General features: G+C 35.7%; 2 protein-coding genes across 2 annotated transcripts in view; both read left to right on the top strand.

The window, feature by feature from the left end:
* The window catches only part of SH3PX1 (sorting nexin 33-like protein SH3PX1), a 246,645-nt gene extending 237,970 nt beyond the window's left edge, over positions 1–8,675 (top strand). Inside the window, exons 4-7 of the mRNA XM_073085328.1 lie at positions 3,470–3,643; positions 4,955–5,104; positions 6,244–6,448; positions 7,646–8,675. Of these exons, the coding sequence (XP_072941429.1) occupies positions 3,470–3,643; positions 4,955–5,104; positions 6,244–6,387 (468 nt within the window). The 3' untranslated portion in view covers positions 6,388–6,448; positions 7,646–8,675. The remainder of the gene's footprint in view (positions 1–3,469; positions 3,644–4,954; positions 5,105–6,243; positions 6,449–7,645) is intronic.
* Positions 8,676–12,292: 3,617 nt separating this feature from the next.
* LOC140751741 (uncharacterized) lies at positions 12,293–16,084 on the top strand. The gene is made up of 2 exons (XM_073085779.1): positions 12,293–13,344; positions 15,122–16,084. The coding sequence occupies exons 1-2, from the start codon at positions 12,397–12,399 to the stop codon at positions 16,052–16,054; spliced, it is 1,881 nt and encodes a 626-aa protein (XP_072941880.1). The 5' UTR covers positions 12,293–12,396; the 3' UTR covers positions 16,055–16,084.
* The last annotated feature ends 2,813 nt before the right edge of the window (positions 16,085–18,897 follow it).

Below are 18,897 nucleotides of genomic sequence, written 5' to 3'. Positions count from 1 at the left end.
AAGGACCATTATTCTCATGCCTAAACTAATTTATAGTCATTAAGCTATTTCAATTTTATGTAATAATTTATGCCTGTTTTTGTTTAGGTATTCTTTGAACCTAAGTGACACATGAGAAAATTAAAATTACATTATAATTATCCAAAAATAAAAGTAGAAAGTGCAGCAGTGATAGCCTAGTGGTTAAGAAACTCGGCCTCTCGATCGAGGGGTCCGAGGTTCAAACCCCAGGCACACGCACCTCTGATTTTTCAAAGTTATGTGCGTATTAGAAATTAATTATCACTTGCTAAACGGTGAAGGAAAACATCATGAGGAAACCTGCATACGAGGGTGCGTTTTTAAGTCCGCGGAATGGCAGGGTTGGAGGGGGGATAGCGGGCTCGTTAAGGGCGGTACGTGTTAAGTGATTCATAAATAGTATAAATATAAAGTTTTATCACAATTGCATCATTAGTTTTAAAACTATCGACAATTAAACAACTCAATCCGGAAGAAAATTGGAAGTATGGAGAAAATCGAGCATCGCGCCGTTATAAAGTTCCTTACCAAGCAAGGAAAGTATGTGCAAATCATAATGGAAGAGATGTCATCGGTTTACGGGGACTCTTGCCCTGGAAAAACGATGGTTTACAAGTGGAACAACCTTTTTAAGCAAGGCAGGGATTCACTTGAAGACGACCCACGACCAGGACGGTCTGTTGAGGTGACCATTCCGGAAACGATAGCGGAAGTCGAAAAATTAGTACTGGAAGATGCTCGGCTAAAGAAGAAACAGCTTGCAGAAATGGTTGGAGTATCGGATACAACCATTTTTAAAATTCTGCATGACCATCTTGGCATGACTAAGGTCAGCGCGCGGTGGGTGCCGAGAATGCTCACGCCGCCTCAGAAACAACAGCGCGTTGAATGTTCCCGTGCGTTTTTGAACCTCTGTGGAGAAGATAAGGATATTGTACTGAATCGAATTGTTACTGGAGATGAAACTTGGGTTCACCATTATGAACCTGAGTCTAAACAAGACTCCATGCAGTGGCATAAAAAGGGTACAGCACCTCCTAAAAAGTTTAAGGTGTCACAATCGGCCGGCAAACTCATGGCGACAGTCTTTTGGGATGCAGAAGGAATTTTGTTAATAGATTACAAAGATAAAGGTGTCCCTATAACCGGAGAATATTACGCAACAATCTTGGAGCGGTTAAAAGAAGCCATCAAAGAAAAAAGACGAGGAAAATTATCCAGAGGTGTCCTGCTGTTGCACGACAATGCGCCCGTACACAAGAGCCGTATTGCACTGGCTGCCCTGCATAAGGTGGGCTTTGATATTTTAAATCACCCACCCTATAGTCCAGACCTGGCTCCCAGCGATTATTATCTCTTTCCAAAAATGAAAAAAGAGCTTCGTGGAAAGAAATTTTCTACAGACGAAGAAGTAAAGGACGCAATTTCCTCGTATTTTTCCGACAAGGACAAAACATTTTTTATGAGGGTTTAAATAAGTTAATACAAAGATCTGAAAAATGCATTCGTCTTGCAGGAGAATATGTAGAAAAAGAAAAATAATTTTGACATTTTATTTTCGCTCCTTGTCCCTCATTCCGCGAACTTAAAAACGTACCCTCGTACCTGAGAGATTTATAAAAAAAAATCTCAAAGGTATGTGAAGTCTACCAATACGCACTTGGCCAGCGCGGTGGACTATGGCCTAATCATTCTCATTCTAAGAGGATACCCGTGCCCAGCAGTGGGACAGTAATGGGTTGATGATGAGATGATGGTGAAAATTAGAAACTAATAGGTTTTTTTTATTTAATGTAATACAAACAGTCATTTTACATGTTTTAAAAGATCGTCGTAACCAAATGCTCTTCAAATGAACAACTTATATAATATAAAAATATATATTATTATCCAAATTTAATAAAAGGAAAGTCAAAACATGCTATATTTGTCTCAGAAAACCAGGACATGTTATTAGTCTTCAAATATGATGGCGAGCACTAGTACTCATCGGTAAAAATGTAAATGGCTGCAACTACTTCTGCTTTGTAACAATGTTGTTATTTGAAGAATGTAAAGACACTAATATGAAACATTGCAACTTCTCAAAAACAGCATTGCATCCATGACTGATCTGAGGTAGTATACCCACTCTATCTGTAGTCAATAACAGATATCCATTGGTGCCGCCAATGGATATCTGTTACCAAAACCACCATACGTTAATACTTGAAAGTTACATAATATATTAACATTCTAGAAATACTTCCAAGGGCTATCAGGAATCTTAAGTACTTTTGGTGTAACAACTATGAGTCATTCTTGATATATTTGATGAGTCACACTGATCAATTGATCATCTTTGTTTGTGTGTAATATATACCTGGCTGTGATATCAATTGCGTATCATCGTCTCGCGTTTCAATCATGTAAATATAGAAAAATCTAACTATTTATGAAACGACTCAGTATAGTTTTGTGGTAGAACCCTTTGTGGTTCGACTTCGGCGGTACCATGGCCACAACTATTTCTACCTAATAACAGCAGTGTTAGGCGCTGCTGTGTTCCGGTTTGAAGGGTGTGGTAACGGAGAGAGACTTTACCGAGGCGTCCCAGCTTAGTCCTCAGGGGTAGCGGCGCATCTGTGACCGACCTCAGGCAGGAATATCTAATCCTATCTGGGGTTGATTACAGATGTCCATGGGCGGCAGTAGCCACTTGCCATCAGGTGGACTGTATGGTCGTCTGCTACTCCTATATTATAAAAAAAAAAGTTTACCTTACGTCAACCTGAACTATAGAGGTAAGTTTGATGTAAGCTCTATCATTGGCGGGCTAAGGAGTCAAGTGGCAGAGGCGGTCTGCCCTGGGCCTCTGGTCCTAACGGACCTCCCCAACAAGTTTATTTGTAGATATTTATAAAAAACTTGTAAAATTAAATCAACTTCATAAACTTGGGGCCTCATACAATTTTCCGCCCTGGGCCTCGTTCAACATTTACACCGTGGGCCTCCGACGATCTTAGTCCACTATTGAGCCCTACACAATACCATTCACAAGGTATGATGGGATGTTTATTAGCCTAACCTGGACACTTATTACAACATTATATTTTAAATAGCTTATAATCTACTTTTAGGACTAGTAAGTAGGAGGTGTGGGTCGTATGTTGCTGTGGCAGGGAGTGTGGTACATACTGCATGGTTTAAAAAATATATACCATCATACATATTTGTAGCGGATTGTTGCGAAGTAGTTTTAATCTTAACTTAATAAGAAATATTTGTTAATAGATGCATTATATTATAACACTTTATTTAGCAGTTTATAATAGCATGGATTTCCGCAAAGTAACGCCTGATACAATTAAATATTTCTTAATCCTTTGTAAGGCGAAGACTTTCGTTACGTCATTGGACATTAAGCAAAGAAATGTTTTTTTAAGATCAACGGTAATTCCTTTTCCAGTACACCTATTTCCTGCTGTTCACATTCATCCTGGAGGCGGGGGCGGGCGGGCTGGCCTACTACTACGAAGTGGCGGTAGAGTACGAGCTTCGTGCTGAGCTCAATGACACTTTCCTTTCGAACTACGCGCTCGACACAGTCATTACTGACGCAGTGGACAATATGCAGACTGAGGTATGCTGAAAATCTAATGATCTATACGCCGAATATGAGTAGCTAACGAATTATCAAACAAGCAAGAACATTACTCAATGTATATTAGTGATTTAAACTTCTGTTTGTAATGTACAATCATGTGATATCTATGTAATCATCTATTAACCATATATTTAATCGTCCCTTGATCGAATGTATTATTAAATCTTCTTAATAAAAGTAAAGACTTTGCTTATAATATTATTTCGAAGATGCCAGCGCCTGACATATTTTTACCTTACAACAAGTGTGCGTCGCTATTTTCAAATTCTAAGGGGGACTTAAAGGAGAGACAATTAATATATGGGGTGTTCAAACATAGTCTTCAGTGTATAAAACTGGCAATATATACATGGATTAATATAGTTTATAGCCTGTTGTGAAGAAATAAATTAAAACAGTTGATTAAAAGATAAGTGTTATGTGGAAAATAGGGAAGAAAATAAACGTTTTGATCTTAATAAATTACCTAGCATCGTTTATTTAATCTTAACACTCAGAAGTAGCAATGCAACTGTAACCGACTTCAAATAAGTAAGGTGTTGATTATAGATGTCCACGGGTTGTAGTGGCTATTTATCATCAGATAGATTACATGCACGTCTGCTACTTCTACATTAAAAACGATAAAAGAATTCATATCTTATCTTTTTAAGGTGGTAGAACCCTTTGTGGTTCGACTCCGGCGGCACCACCGCCACACTATTTCTACCTCATGACAGCAGTGTTAAACGCTGCTGTGTTCTGGCTTGAAGGGTTGTGGCAAGGGAGACATAATTTTCCGAGGCGTTCCAGCTTAATTCTCAGGGGTAGCGGCATCTGTGGCCGACCTCAGGTCATATCTAATCCTACCTGAGGTTGGTTAGATGTCCATGGGCGGCAGTAGCCACTTCCCATCAGGTGGACTGCGTGCTCGTCTGCTACTCTTATATTGTAAAAAAAAACATATCGTGCTTTGGTTTCCAGTCACTCTAACCATAAATCAGTACAGATTACTCACTCCTAACAAGAAAATGTAACCAGTTTTGAGAATGGAAATAGTTGCGTAAATAAGTTTTGCCACGTCTCCGTGCTCCGTGCTAAAATTATTTATTTATTATGTAAATTACGTAGTACTAGTTATTTATTTGTAAATTTTCAAGAATTAAAAAAAATAACTGACAATACAGCCTTTTAGTGCTGCTAGTGCCTTTTAGTTCATTCAATTTCAAGGCGGTGAAGTATCTGTACGTCGGTGACGGTGCAGTGCACGAACGACTTTATTCATCAAATACTGTACATGATTCCCAGTTCAAGTGCTGCGGCGCGGTGGTGTTCTCGCAGTGGCGCGGCAGCGTGTGGCACGCGCACGACCCGCGGCTGCTGGTGCCCGACTCCTGCTGCCGCTCGCCCGCGCCGCGCTGCGGCATGCGCGACCACCCCTCCAACATATACTACGACGTAATACACGTTCAGTGTTCTAGTATAGGCCGCGCCAAACTTCTAGTCCGCTCCGATTATATAAAAAATACTCCGTAACGTAAGGGCACGTTAACGCTTTGTAGAGAGAACGCGCAGCGGACGGGTGCCGAGAGGGCCCCGCATTATCTTCTTCCCGCTAATATGTACAATGTGCTCTACACGTTTCGATACTTGGGGCGGACTAGCAGTTTGGCGCGGACTATACCGTAATGTATACACAAGGCTTATAATATAATGTACATTAAAAATGTTCATCTATTATAGTAACGTATACACAGGTTTGTTCTTCATTGTTCACATGTGCATCAAGCAGGAATATCAGAATTTGACTCGCAAAGATACGAATACAGGTGATTTGACTCTTAGTCTTGTATGTGATTATACAAAATCGCAGGCGAAATTAATTAAGCCAAGGGATTCTGGGAAAGATTTAAGTCTTAGTACCAAATAGCAACAAATCACGTTTCTTAAATGCCCTAGAAACCTGATGTAAAGAATAATACTATTCTCGCAGTATACTAATAAAGTGTCAAAATTCTAATGAATAAATTCCTTTTAAAAAATAAATATAATAAAAACGTAACATAAAATCTTAGTAATGACGAAAAAAGGACATAAATAGCATGACGTCACAAGGCTTAACGTATTGATGAGAAGTACATATAATATCAGTATAGACTAAGAATAGGCTTAAGTTTAATTTGATAAGATTGGGTGATTAACATTTTCATATGGGAACTTTCCGCAACTCACGTCAAATCTAATAAGATCACTCTCTAACAAAGTAATTGTACCTTATATGTATATGTGTTCAAAGGTCGTAGAACCCTTTATGGTTCCACTTCGGGCCACCGACGCACCTATTTCTATCTAAATACAGGAGTATTAAGCGCTGCTATGTTGTGGTTTGAAGGGTATGGTAAGGGAAACATACTTTTACGAGGCGTAGTCCTCAGGGGTTGTGGCGCATCTGTGGCCCACCTCAAGTGGGAATCTAATCGTATCTGAGGTGATTACAGAATTCCACGGGCGACAGTGGCCACTTACCATCAAATTGCATGCTCGTTTGTTACTCCTATTATAAAAAATACAAGACTACAAGTAGCAATATTTTCCAGGGTTGCATCCACGAGTTCACGAACCACATCCGAGAGCATCTGATCATTTTGGCGGCGGTCGGCGTCGGCATGTCGGTGATCCCGATCTTCGGGTTCGTGTTCTCGTGCGCGCTGTACGCGAAGATCAAGCACGTGATCGACTGACCCCGGCCCAAGGCGCCGGCGCCGAAGACACGCAAGGTGTTCGACAAGTCCGCGTCGGCAGGTATGCTAACAAGTACTTTTAAACGCTTTAGCCCCACACTAGAATTCCCTGTCTCGTAGCTGTTATGGATACACACAGAGAGAAATACACAAACACCCCCACCCAACAGAAACCTAAATTAACCATTTAGATGTCTGTCTGGCCGGGAATCGATCCCGGGATCTGCGCTTCAGACCAGTATGGTGACCGCTCTGCCACGTGGGTCGTCGCGGGCTCTGCTAAGTCCGCGGAAAGCTGCTAGTCCGCTCTGAATATAGAAATGAATCGCGTCGCCATAGCGAATGTATGACTACACCTGCTCGCAACAAGTTTAGAGCGGACTAGCAGTTGCCGCGAACTGGTCCCGACAAAGGATGTCCGGAGGTACAACGTGGGGTTTTAGCCAGTAGAAGTTCGACATATCCTCCCTGCTGCCCCGCAGCTGAGAGGAACCCATGCAAGATTTCCCAACGTAATAAAAAAGGCTTGTCAACTGTTGAATATATGTATAACATCCCATTACTATCCCATTCCTGGGCATGGGTCTCCTCAGAGTGAGTAGGATGTATTCATGTTAACAAGAGTATGTGGATGGTTCTTCTTTAAATGAACTCGTTCGATTCTTGGCTAAGGAGTTAGATTTTTAAAAATCGACTGATGCACTTTTAATATTCATAAAAATCGATGATGTATTACTCGAATCTAGATATCTTCCATTTATCCAAGAACAAATGCAAAAATGAAATATAAAGGTTACACTATAGCGTTAACTAAATACACTCCTTCTTATGTATACTATTAAAAAATACATATACACAAACTACACACACACACACGCACACACACACCCATCTGCACGAACGTACGCATAAACGCACACCGTCGATTGTCTGCCTATACATACTGTATATATTGTGAAAATATTATATGTATCGCTGTTGGATTACCTAATAAATAAAGCAACTCGCAAGCGCCTGCGACATATTCCTTTGATTTATTAAAAAATCTATACAATTTGTTCGGCTTCAAAAGCTTGTAATCCAACATGATCCAAGACCGACAATATAGTTTCGCGTGTCGCTATTCACGTACACGTGCGAAATTCACCAAATTGTTACGTATATATTTGTATATATTCATATTCCAGTATATTGTTACAAACTGTCCTATGTAATGCTTTGTTTAGATATTCGTTTATTTATTTATCCCGTGTCGCAGGCGACCTGTCCCGCCTCCCGCTCGGGCGCGGCCGCCGCCCGCCCGCCCGCGGCCGCCGCCCGCCCAGCCGCGCGCGCCCGCCCTGCCGCCCGCCCTGCCCGCTGCACAACAACCCCGACAAGGACACGCATATCCCCATATCCACTATCAGCACTATCAGCGATAATGTCAGCATATAGGGTGTTTTAAACGATGACGTTGTGTACAATTGATAGACACGTATTATTAAATCGATCTATCCAATACCTTTTTTTACCTTATAAATTGAATCAGCACTATTAGCTACAATGTCAGCTTATAGGGTGTTATAAAACGATGACGTTGTGTGCAATGGATAGACACGTGTTACGTCTTATTAATAATCGATATATCCAATACATTTTTTTACCTTATAAATTGAATCCCCATATCCACTATTAGCACTATCAGCGACAATGTCAGCTTATAAGGTGTTAAAAAACTATAATGGTTACGTCTTATTAATAATCGATCTATCGCAATATTTTACCTACAAAAGGTTGAAATTTGCGGCATACTAGACATTGTCTAATTTCAATCTTTTAAAGGTATGTTAAGTTAAGAATTTCATTCAATAGTGTGATGCAATTTGAAACACACAGACAAATCATAGTATTTTGAATATATAAAATTTAAGCTTTTCAATAACTCCCAAACAAGTGAAAAGAAGTATCAGTTGATAAGATAAAAGTTATGAACTGTTATTTTTCAATTCGTTACTATACGTAAGTATAATTCGCCTAATAGGTGGTTGAAAGTAAACTATAATCATAAACAGTCTCTACATTTTTCACGTAACTCATCAATGTGCTATTGACGAGTTATAATAATAACCCAATAACGTACCTGATAAAACAAAAAAGGAAGCCGTTTGACAAACAAACAGAAATTTGTTCTTAACTGTTTATATAATAACATAGCCTAACAAACATAGCCTATTTATATAATGATGATGTTCACGTCTACGCGTCTTGAATGAGACTAAAACGCACATTATCCTTACCAATACCTACTGCAATAGCTAAATACTGCAATAGATAAAGCTAATCAAAACGTGATACAGCATCGATAAAATCGCCAAAATCCAATGCGCGTGTCTTGAATAATCTGTAGACCAGGGGTTCCCAACCAGTGGTCTGAAGAAGCCAAATTATGGTCCGCGAACAAATTTAAATTTAGCGTACCATTTATTAAATTTAGCCGTTTGAAAGAAAGGTTTCCGTGAAACTTTGAGTAACACTGGTAGTCCTAGGATAGCTGAACTTTTAAAGATAATACAAGTACTACAGAACTTACATTAAAGTAATACATAACTACAAAAGTTTATACTATAATATTATTATTTCTTTTTATGTATGTTCTTATTGAGTTATTCATTAAAAGTTTCAATTTGTTTATTATAGTTTCTTTTTATTGTACCTATATAGTGGTCCCTGGCCAAGAAAAGTTTGGGAACCTCTGCTGTAGACAGTAGACATGACCCGAATTCCAATCCATTAGCACTCAAATATAAATTAAAATAAACATTCGACGCTTATCGTGCATAACAAAATTATTCTTATATATCAATATGGAACGAAAGGAAAAAAAAGTATATATTTGTAACAGGCGTGGAAAAACCGTGTCTATCAGCAATTGTATATAACGTCATCGATATAAATATAGTTTTATAAACGAGAAATATAATTGAATGTTGTAATTTAGAATTTAACACAGTGATAAAGGAAATACCTACAAGTTAAAATTATGACTACAGGATTAGAAAATACATTTTTTTAAGTAATAAACTTTGCAAATCATTGGTCGTGAGATAGAGTTCATTAGCGCTACCACATTATGTAAATGCATTTGTGAATTAATATACATGCATATTTTAACACTATCTCGATGTATTAATGTTTCGTGTATGTTCACAGTTTTTGTAAAGGTGCTCATAAACCGGATGTTTTTGGCAATATTTTTCTACAATAGTGTAACGGGCTATCGATTAATAATAAATGTATTTACTGTAATCTTCCCATCAAGTGCGCTGGATGGTAATATCATAGTGCTAGTGTTGTACCAAAGTAAATATTGTATGGATACTTTCCGTACTAGCATACTGTTACAATCGATAGTAATATATAAAGATGTAGGATAACACTATATAGACAGATCGATAATCGATTCATCTACAGCGCTGAAGTGAAATGTTGAGATTATAATTAATTAGTAAGCGAGACACTAAATAGTAAATAGATATTGCCAAAAGTGTCCAGTTTTCAAGCCCATAACGTGTTCAATAAATGTCATAGAGTTAATTAAATTTACTAAATGTTCACGTTGTAGACGTAAGTAGGAACTACGACCGAATTTATATATAAATTTAATAAATTAAGAATTTCGATGATCATGCGTAAATCCTAAATATATGCAGATTAATATATAAAATATGACTAGCGTATTTATTATTTGTGTTAACTGCATAATTCAAGTTATTTAAGGATATTTTTCAAGAGAATTAAAGTGATTTTACTTAATGTATCATTTTTATAATTGGGATGTAGGGGTAAATGTATTTCATATTATTTATAAACAGAGAATCGACATAAAATAGAAATGCATTTTGCATCATGAAACTTATTTAGTTATGATCATTGATCACTATATATATAGTTTTGGTATGATTAGCAAAAATAATTTTATTTTGTGTACTGACGCTGCAGAAAACTTAAAGAAATATTTTTGAATAAAAATACAGGAAGCTGCTGATGTACAGAAATGCATTTTTATTATATCTATTCTGTGTTCGTAATATTATAATGGTGCTATATGTTATCAATATCATCGGTCATCGTGTAACTAATACAGTAGGTGGCGTACTAAAAACTTATTCGTAAGTGTCGATCATAATATTGCAAGTAAGTAACAATTTTAAAAACGTTGTTTAATTGGCCTATATTTATTTTTATTTTTACGTATCAACCCATAATGAGTATGCATAAGTATAATTTAAAAGGAATTAACTACTATTATATATTTACAGGATCTTCTAAGGCTAATCCTACCTACTTAAGATACGCACATCCATAATAGACGATTTTCATTATTTTTATAAAAAATCATGTAGTGTAGATCGTATCAGTTATTTCCATTCATGTGCAGTGCAGTGTGTGCTCAATTCATGGCAGAATAATGAATAATGTAATTATTAATATCAGAGCCAGTACTAAATATTTTCAACGAGTAGGTAACTATATAATAAAACAGTAACTATGTCATCAACATAGATATTAGAGACAAATCAAATAATATATAATCGTTGATATACATAATTAGAAAAATATAATTAAAATGAAAATTTCTAAAACCCATCAAAAAGTATTCTGGCATTTTATACTATAATGACTGATGGAGGCTTCGTAATAGTTAAGAGTACATGAATAAAATATGTGTAGATATTAATATTAAATATAACTTAGGAATGTGTTATTGTAACCAAAGTTAAATTGTGCCTTACTAATCTATAAGGTAGTTGTTTATTTTTATTCAGACTTTAAATACTGTTTCGATCCAATTTTGTTAAACTTTACATCAAATATGATATATTTTTGTCCTTAAATTCAAATATTGGTATCATTATGTTTTAAATACCAGAGAACTTTATCAAATGATAGATATAATTTATTTAATGTGTTATATACCAAAAATCGTCATTAATAATGCTTTTGTACGGGTAAATGTACTTACACATGATAAATATATTTTCTCTTGTTCTAACATTACACTGTCACATTTTATTCTTGTTATTAAATATTATTTTAACCAAAATAAACAGCTTTTTATTTTTCATGTTAATATCGTGGAAATATGTAATCATAAAGTGAGAAATTCAATTTTATTTTTTTTATGTTATCAACACTTATAAAATTCATTCTTGTTTTTTAAAATAAGTGATTTTTTATTTATTTATTTTAACAATTTTGACTGTAAATTGATTACAGTCAAAATTGTAAATTTTTTCATCTATGTTATTTTCTAAATTCCAATAAATTTTCTGAGTCACCTGCACGTGGCGTTCTACATTATTCTTCAGGAGTAGCAATAATAACGCACCCCTGATAGATTGTAGACGAAATTTTTGTTCTGTATGAAATTGTTTTGATGATGTCTTTAGATGATAGTAACCACTTTTATAAAATAAAAATATTATCGTGATTAGAATAAACCAGAAACAAAAATATATTATTACATTATTATGTGTCACATATCCATTGCGGACGAATTCGAAAAGCTTCTTTGTCTTAATGATCTAATACAATATTGCGTTACGCCCATAATTTAAATACTGTCGCGTTGCTGCTTCATTGAGTCGAATATCTTTTTTATAAACTTAATTTTTTCCATAAATTTTTAGGTCTTGCTAGACATACAAAGTAAAACTAGATTGGGCAGCATTATCTTTACTGTTATATCCAATATTTGTGGATCGAAGATATACATACCAGGCAGGACCCGCAGACATCATTAGCAATTTAAATGTATGCAAACATTTTTAGAAATACCGTTGGAACAAGCCAAACTCGTTCATTAACATCACAACAAATGAGAATAATAAAATGAACTCAAATTGAAACCGACCACCATTTTTATATCAGAGTAGACATGACAGCTTAGTGTTACATACGTGCATCTTAATAAAAATAGGATACTAGTAATACAAGGACCGTTTATTTAGTGCAATTCATTCCATTATGGAAAAGTTATTATTATTGATTTTACTAGTGACAGTTCTGCAGTGTAATGGACATCTCCCTAATTACAATAATTACTCGCCGTCTCCAGGTAAACATCTTCAGAGTGCACTAGGTTTAGGACAATCTATTCTTGGCTCCATATCTCAAGGGCTTGGCTTGAACTTTGGCAGTCATGGTCAAAACCAAAACCCATATAAACCACCGGATCAGCCGACGCACATTGAAGAACAATCCAATGAGAACAATTATTATGAACATCATTGGCAGAAACCACCTCATGGACATGGTCACTATCAAGGTCACCATTCTCATCCCCCGCCCCACCCTGAAAGACCGAATGGAGACTACGGACCTGGCTTCGGCAACCAAGAACAACATGGTCAAGGACCTCCAAACAATTATGGTAATCATAACTACCACCATCAACATTCACACGGCCACAATCACGGACACCCTCATCATCATCACCAAGGCAATTACAACAACAACGGAGGTTACTATACAAACAATGGACATCCCGACCACCAGTATCCAGGACATCATAGCCAAGAGCATAATGGTAATAACCAGTTTAGTCAACATTATCCAGGACATCCGACAAATCATCACCATGGAAGCCACAATAAACCAGGCCATGAAAATTATAATCAATTTAATCAGAACAATCAACAACACCCTGGTAGCATAAATCATGGCGTTGGCAACAATCAAGAACATCATAATTCTGGCGAATTTAATCCCTTACCTCAGCATCCTTTTGGTAACAACCATAACAATAAACCTACAGTAGTTCCTACGAACACGAACCCACCAATTGATGAAGATAAAAAGACTGATCCTCCGACTGCCTTACCGTATAATCCTTTGGATTCCGATAAGGGCACAGAAAATAAAAAACCAGAGGGAGAAGACGAAGATTTTGATATAGACATTAGATTTAAAGAATAGAGATTTTAATTTTAAAGATCTAAGATTGCTCAAAATAATAATTGTATTGTAGTTTTGTAGATGTAATAAAATAGCTAATCGTCAGTGGAAAATTTAGAGTTCATAAAGGTAGGTATGTTACACATATTATTATTTATTAAATAAAATCTAAATCATGTGTTTTGTAATATTATTTCCTTACAGGTTTCTCCCATATTTAATTTACCTTTTCCGTATCCTATATAAGTGATGACTATTATTTATACTAGATTTATAATAAGAATATATGTAACAAAAAATGGAATCAGAAAAACATCATACAAAAATTGGTAGTCTTAAAATATATAAAGATAGATAGAAAACATCGCGAGGAAACCTACCACATAACTGAGAATTCTTAAAACGTTTTCAAAGGTATGTAAAGTCTACCAATTCGCACTTGGCCAGCGCGTTGGACTATGGCCCACTCCTCATTCTGAAAGAACACTAGTGTCCAGCAAGCAGGGACAGTAGTGGGTTGCCGATGATGATGATGAAATAAATCGAGACATAATAAACAGTAGGTACTAATAAAATAAATCATAAACCCAACGTCAAATATCCTCTATATGACCTACATATAAAGTGTGGGTCGAAAAAAATAATGATTTTTATTTGTTTTTGCGTTAAAGTAATGATTATTATAGGTTAATATTAAAATATTATAGACCAGTATCTTCATCAACAAGTGATACGAAAACTTGTATTTTGTATGTATTCCGTTGATCGGTTCGAGTTTCTTCAAAAATAAAATATTTTTTTCTATTTTTAATATCTGAAGTATTTCCATCTTGGGGCAATACTTTGACTCACCCTCAATAGTGAATAAGATTAGGCTGGAAAGATCTAACTGAATTGGACTCAAGAAAGTACTTTGATTACCTGTATAAATATGCTAGTAATTATTTAGCAAATTCAATATAAATAATCAGGTATCCTGATGAGCAAAGCATACCTACGTGGGTACACGATGACTAAGCTATATGTATTATTTGTAATTTCAAAACCAGTTTGCTTTAAGGAAAACGACTGAGATAATTATGAAGATGAGTAAGTTAGCGAGATCCGCCGAGGTTTCATGTAATTTGCGTTTTATGAGAATATGTAATTATTCTTGACGAAGCTTCGCTTGTGGATTTACGCGGGCAAATCGGTTTAAGGGGATTCAAATTTTCCCCGCAACCCAGAATAATTTCCGTAGTACAAAGAAACCTGCACCACTTCCCATAAATTCCTCTATTTTTGCGTTATATCCCAGTCAAAGCCGGTTTAACCATTTCCAAAAGTAAACAGAAACAGACAGACAAAAAACAGCTTATGACAGCCTTAACATGCAGAATTGTATAAATAAATTAAAACTTAATTTTAAAAAAATTATAACAGCTTTTATTACTGTCTGTAGTAATAATTCTGAAGTCACAGACACAGTTGAATTTCAATTAGATATTTGTATTTAGTACATTCCACCCGTAATAAAAAACTGATTTACTTGACTTCATTAGATTTCTGTTCATTTGTTAACAATCAGTGAGTAATTTAAGTTAAGTTATATACCTACATATTATAAACAAATTTACTCGCAAACTTAGCGGTCGTTTTTTTAAGCAATGAGTTTAAATGTACATGGACGAGAACAAACAGGTTTATAAAGAATCTGAGAATGGACAAAGATGCGTCAGTAAGCAGAATTTATAGGAACGTGCCACACCGTGATACGTTGGCAAGACATTCGCAAATAGATGTTAATTGTTGATAAACAATGCATACTAAACTTTGTGTGTTGGTGTTTATGGTGACGATTTTTAAGTGCAATGGACAACTTCCTATTCTTGGTGATATAATATCAGCTGCACACGAACGAGTTCATTCGACGGTTGAAGGCGTTGCGGGTGCAGTTCTTGGTGGATTTAACTTGAACTTTGGTGGACATTTCGGGTTTAACAAACAGGACCGCCCACAGCATGTTCCGCAAAAAAATCCGGAAACGGTTATTGTAGTAGTTGAGGAAGACAACAAAAATGATCATTATACGCCACCCAATAATAATAACTACAGACCAGTACATTACGGTCATCGACCTCATCACCACCGTCCACGACCCGGATATAACGACCAAAACCAAGGACCATATAATCAAAATGAATATGAGTATCAACAAAATCCAGGAAACCAAGGACACGGCAATAACTATTACGGAAATAATAACCAAAATATACCTCATCAACAAAATCCAGGAAACCAAGGACACGGCAATAACTATTACGGAAATAATAATCAAAATATACCTCCTACTGATCAAAATAATGCAATTTACAACAATAATGAATATGTTGATAATCAATATAATCAGAATAATCCTAATCGACCTGTGGAAAATCAAGAAAATCCCAATCAAAATCCTTATAATAATGAAAACACGGACCATTCGTATAATAATCCTTCAACAGATCCTATTAAAACTACGGTATCTACAGAGCCTAGTACTGTACCAAATGACAATGAAAAAAATAAAGCTACCGATAAACCATCAGATGATCTACCCCTATTTGTACCCTTGAATCCTGAAGAGTATGTCTACGGCGGAGACAAAATAAATATAACAGCACCAAAAAGAGACACTGAAAAAACAAAGCAAGCACAAGCAGAAGATGAAGACTATGCGATTGACATAAGGTTTAAAGATCAATAGTTTATAGTATTAAAAAATCTTTTAACATTATTGTATCTTTTCATATGAATTTTCATTCTTAAGTAGGCACCTCACGAATATTTTCGACAAAGTTTCAAAGTCAAAACAAAAAAATAAAGGCACTCCTGTTTTTACTATTTTTTTACTTACTTATTTTGATTTTTCTCATCTACGAGTAGATAAGTATTAGCGGATAGCATTGCTTATAAAATTCAAATTGTGGGAAGCAGCGTAAAGTAGACGTAGGTACCTATATACGAATGTAATTTACCTACATATTTGGTTATGATGGTTATTTGATTTGTGATGTTCAAGCCTATTAAAATCTCATAATCAATTCATATACCGTTATTTATAATAGTCAATCTTAACTAACTTTAGCCTACCAAATTTAGAATTTGACAATAATTATTAGGTACTTATATTATAACAAGAAATTGTCAAATTTTAAACTTTGCTAGGCAAAATTAATAATTTATTATTATTCATAAGAAGCGGCATTGCTTATATATTATCTACTTATTTTAACGAGCAGGAAACCGAACACATGCCTTTATATTTGTAACGAGCAAAACAATAGCGAATAAACTAAATGTAACTATTAAAACTTTTTCATATTTTTTGCCGGTTCCTAGACACACCACGCAACAATTACTTCTATACTTAGGTAGAAATGGGCATGATGACAAATTTTGAACTCCCCTTCTATAATGTAGGTATATGTCTACTGATTCCAAAAATCGTATTATTTCGGAAAAAAATCAGTATTAACGGAAATATTAGCATTTTTAAAACAAATTTTGAATTAAGCGCGAAGACGCTCACGGGTGTCATGGCGTCCGCGAGTGACGTCACACTTCAATATCCCATAGAAAAGTTCAAGCATACGGTGACACGCCAAAACAATGACGTCATTTCGCCCCGATTAGCGGTTTAGACAAGATGGCCGACTGCATTATTTTATACTTTTATTTTATTGAAAATATTATTAATCTTAAAGTTTTTATTAAAACTGGGCTATTTTTGAGAATGCTTTCAACATATGTATTGTTTTTAAGAAAACCATTTATTCTTTGATTTTTTAATACTGTCATCATGCCCATTATGCTATAGTTAAGTCTGCTGCCCATTCAAATCGTACCTAAACATTTTAATGGAACATTTGGTACCCTTAACACTGGCGCATTAAGAGGTGAATGGCAGGGGCGGTACCTACGCCCCGGGCTTCCGATCTTAGGGGGCTCCTTATTTCGACAAGTTCCTTTGAAGACATTTATAAAAGCTTGTGAAATTAAATCAACTTCTTAGACTGGGGCCTCATTCAACAAATCCGTTCCAGGTCCCCGGCGAGCTCGTCTGCCACTGACCTGACACGAGTTCTCGGGCTTTCGATCAATGACATGCGCTGTCCGATGTATCATGCCTCTGAGGTTCATAACATAGGTATTTGTTATTTTAACTTAATCTTACCAAAGGATCAATGCATCAGCACTATCACAAACCTGTATCTAAACAATAACAATTAAATATTGTACATACGTAGGTAAATGCAATTTCTGAAGAAAATAATATTAAATACCATTTTATCGTAATATAATTGATTAAAATTCAATTAGCTTTGTTACAAAACAATTGTTTTGGTTTTAATAAAATACCTATCACAAATCTGTGATAGTATAAATATAGGAATTTTAGTGATAAAAATGCTATAACGCAGCGCTTTTGCAACGAAATATCATTGTTTTAGTTAACGATTTCAGAATGATTCGATGTCTGATTTATCTGTTCTTGTTTGCAATGATACCGAATATCTTTCAAGCTGTGAGTGGCGGCTCAATTAACCGTCCTGGAAGTGCTGGCAATCGTGCGGGATTCGTAGCCGAAGGATGTCCTAAAGATCACGCTAAAAATTGGAAAACTTGTTTAAATAAAAATTAAAAATTCAAGAACCGTGTACTAATTTCCATTAAATGCCTATATTTCTCAACCATCATCATGATTAACACGTACCTATATGGCCACACACGTACCTCACTACAATTGGCACTAGGTATACCTATCGACCTTCCCGTTGAAGATCAAAGTCCGTATTTGCATTATTCCTTTAAAATTTATAATAAACATCGCTTATTTATTTGACATTCAAAATAACCTTTTAATATAGTGCGTAACACTTAAATCACAAAATTTATTAACATCACGTAGGTATAAAGGTACCTATAAATAGGATAGAACTCTTAACGCAAAAAACTCGTCGTTTGTTCTCTGTACTCTAAATTATATAGGTACTATACTACCATTTAAAGTGTATAGGATCTATGTAATCAGCCCTATGTGTCAGCCTTAGATTGAGTACCTATAGGTGTGAAACTACATTAAAGTATTACCAATGTTATATAACTAATGTATCTATCTAATCTGTAATCGTATACACATGGCGACAATCCAGAACTATTGCAAGTTGCAAACTCATCTAATGTAAGTTGCAGCTTAACAATACGCATTCTTCTTCTTATTATTAAAAATTAAAAAAATCCTTATCCTTATTAAAAAGAACGCTGAGGCTTGAAGTTGTAAGTATTCGCACAATGGGTTAGAGTTGACATAAGGCGCAGAACAGGTTTCGTAATGATAAAATCCGCACACAAATTAAACGTACCGATTATCTCGTTGCTCTCAGAATTAACAATCTAAAGTGGGAATGGGCTGGCCACACAGCTCAGAGGTCTAAAAATCGATAGGGAAGAAAGGTTCTGGCCAAAATGAGGATGGTAATAAATGGTAATGCTGGCAAAGGTGATAAGATCATAGAAATTTTTGACAAAACAGTTAAACAGTGGAAC

The sequence above is a fragment of the Epargyreus clarus genome, unplaced genomic scaffold (assembly GCF_041222505.1).
Source record: "Epargyreus clarus isolate Ecla_fem2 unplaced genomic scaffold, WU_Ecla_fem_2.2 ptg000023l, whole genome shotgun sequence".
NCBI lineage: Eukaryota > Metazoa > Arthropoda > Insecta > Lepidoptera > Hesperiidae > Epargyreus > Epargyreus clarus.
This window is presented reverse-complemented; position numbering and strand designations above follow the sequence as displayed.

What these genes read in the sequence shown, in the direction of transcription:
- LOC140751741 (XM_073085779.1), top strand. Translation starts at nt 12,397, where the DNA reads ATGGAAAAGTTATTATTATTGATTTTACTAGTGACAGTTCTGCAGTGT. An exon ending in TAGACATTAGATTTAAAGAA is followed by an intron (nt 13,345 to 15,121) that starts TAGAGATTTTAA and finishes AATTGTTGATAA; the next exon opens with ACAATGCATACTAAACTTTG.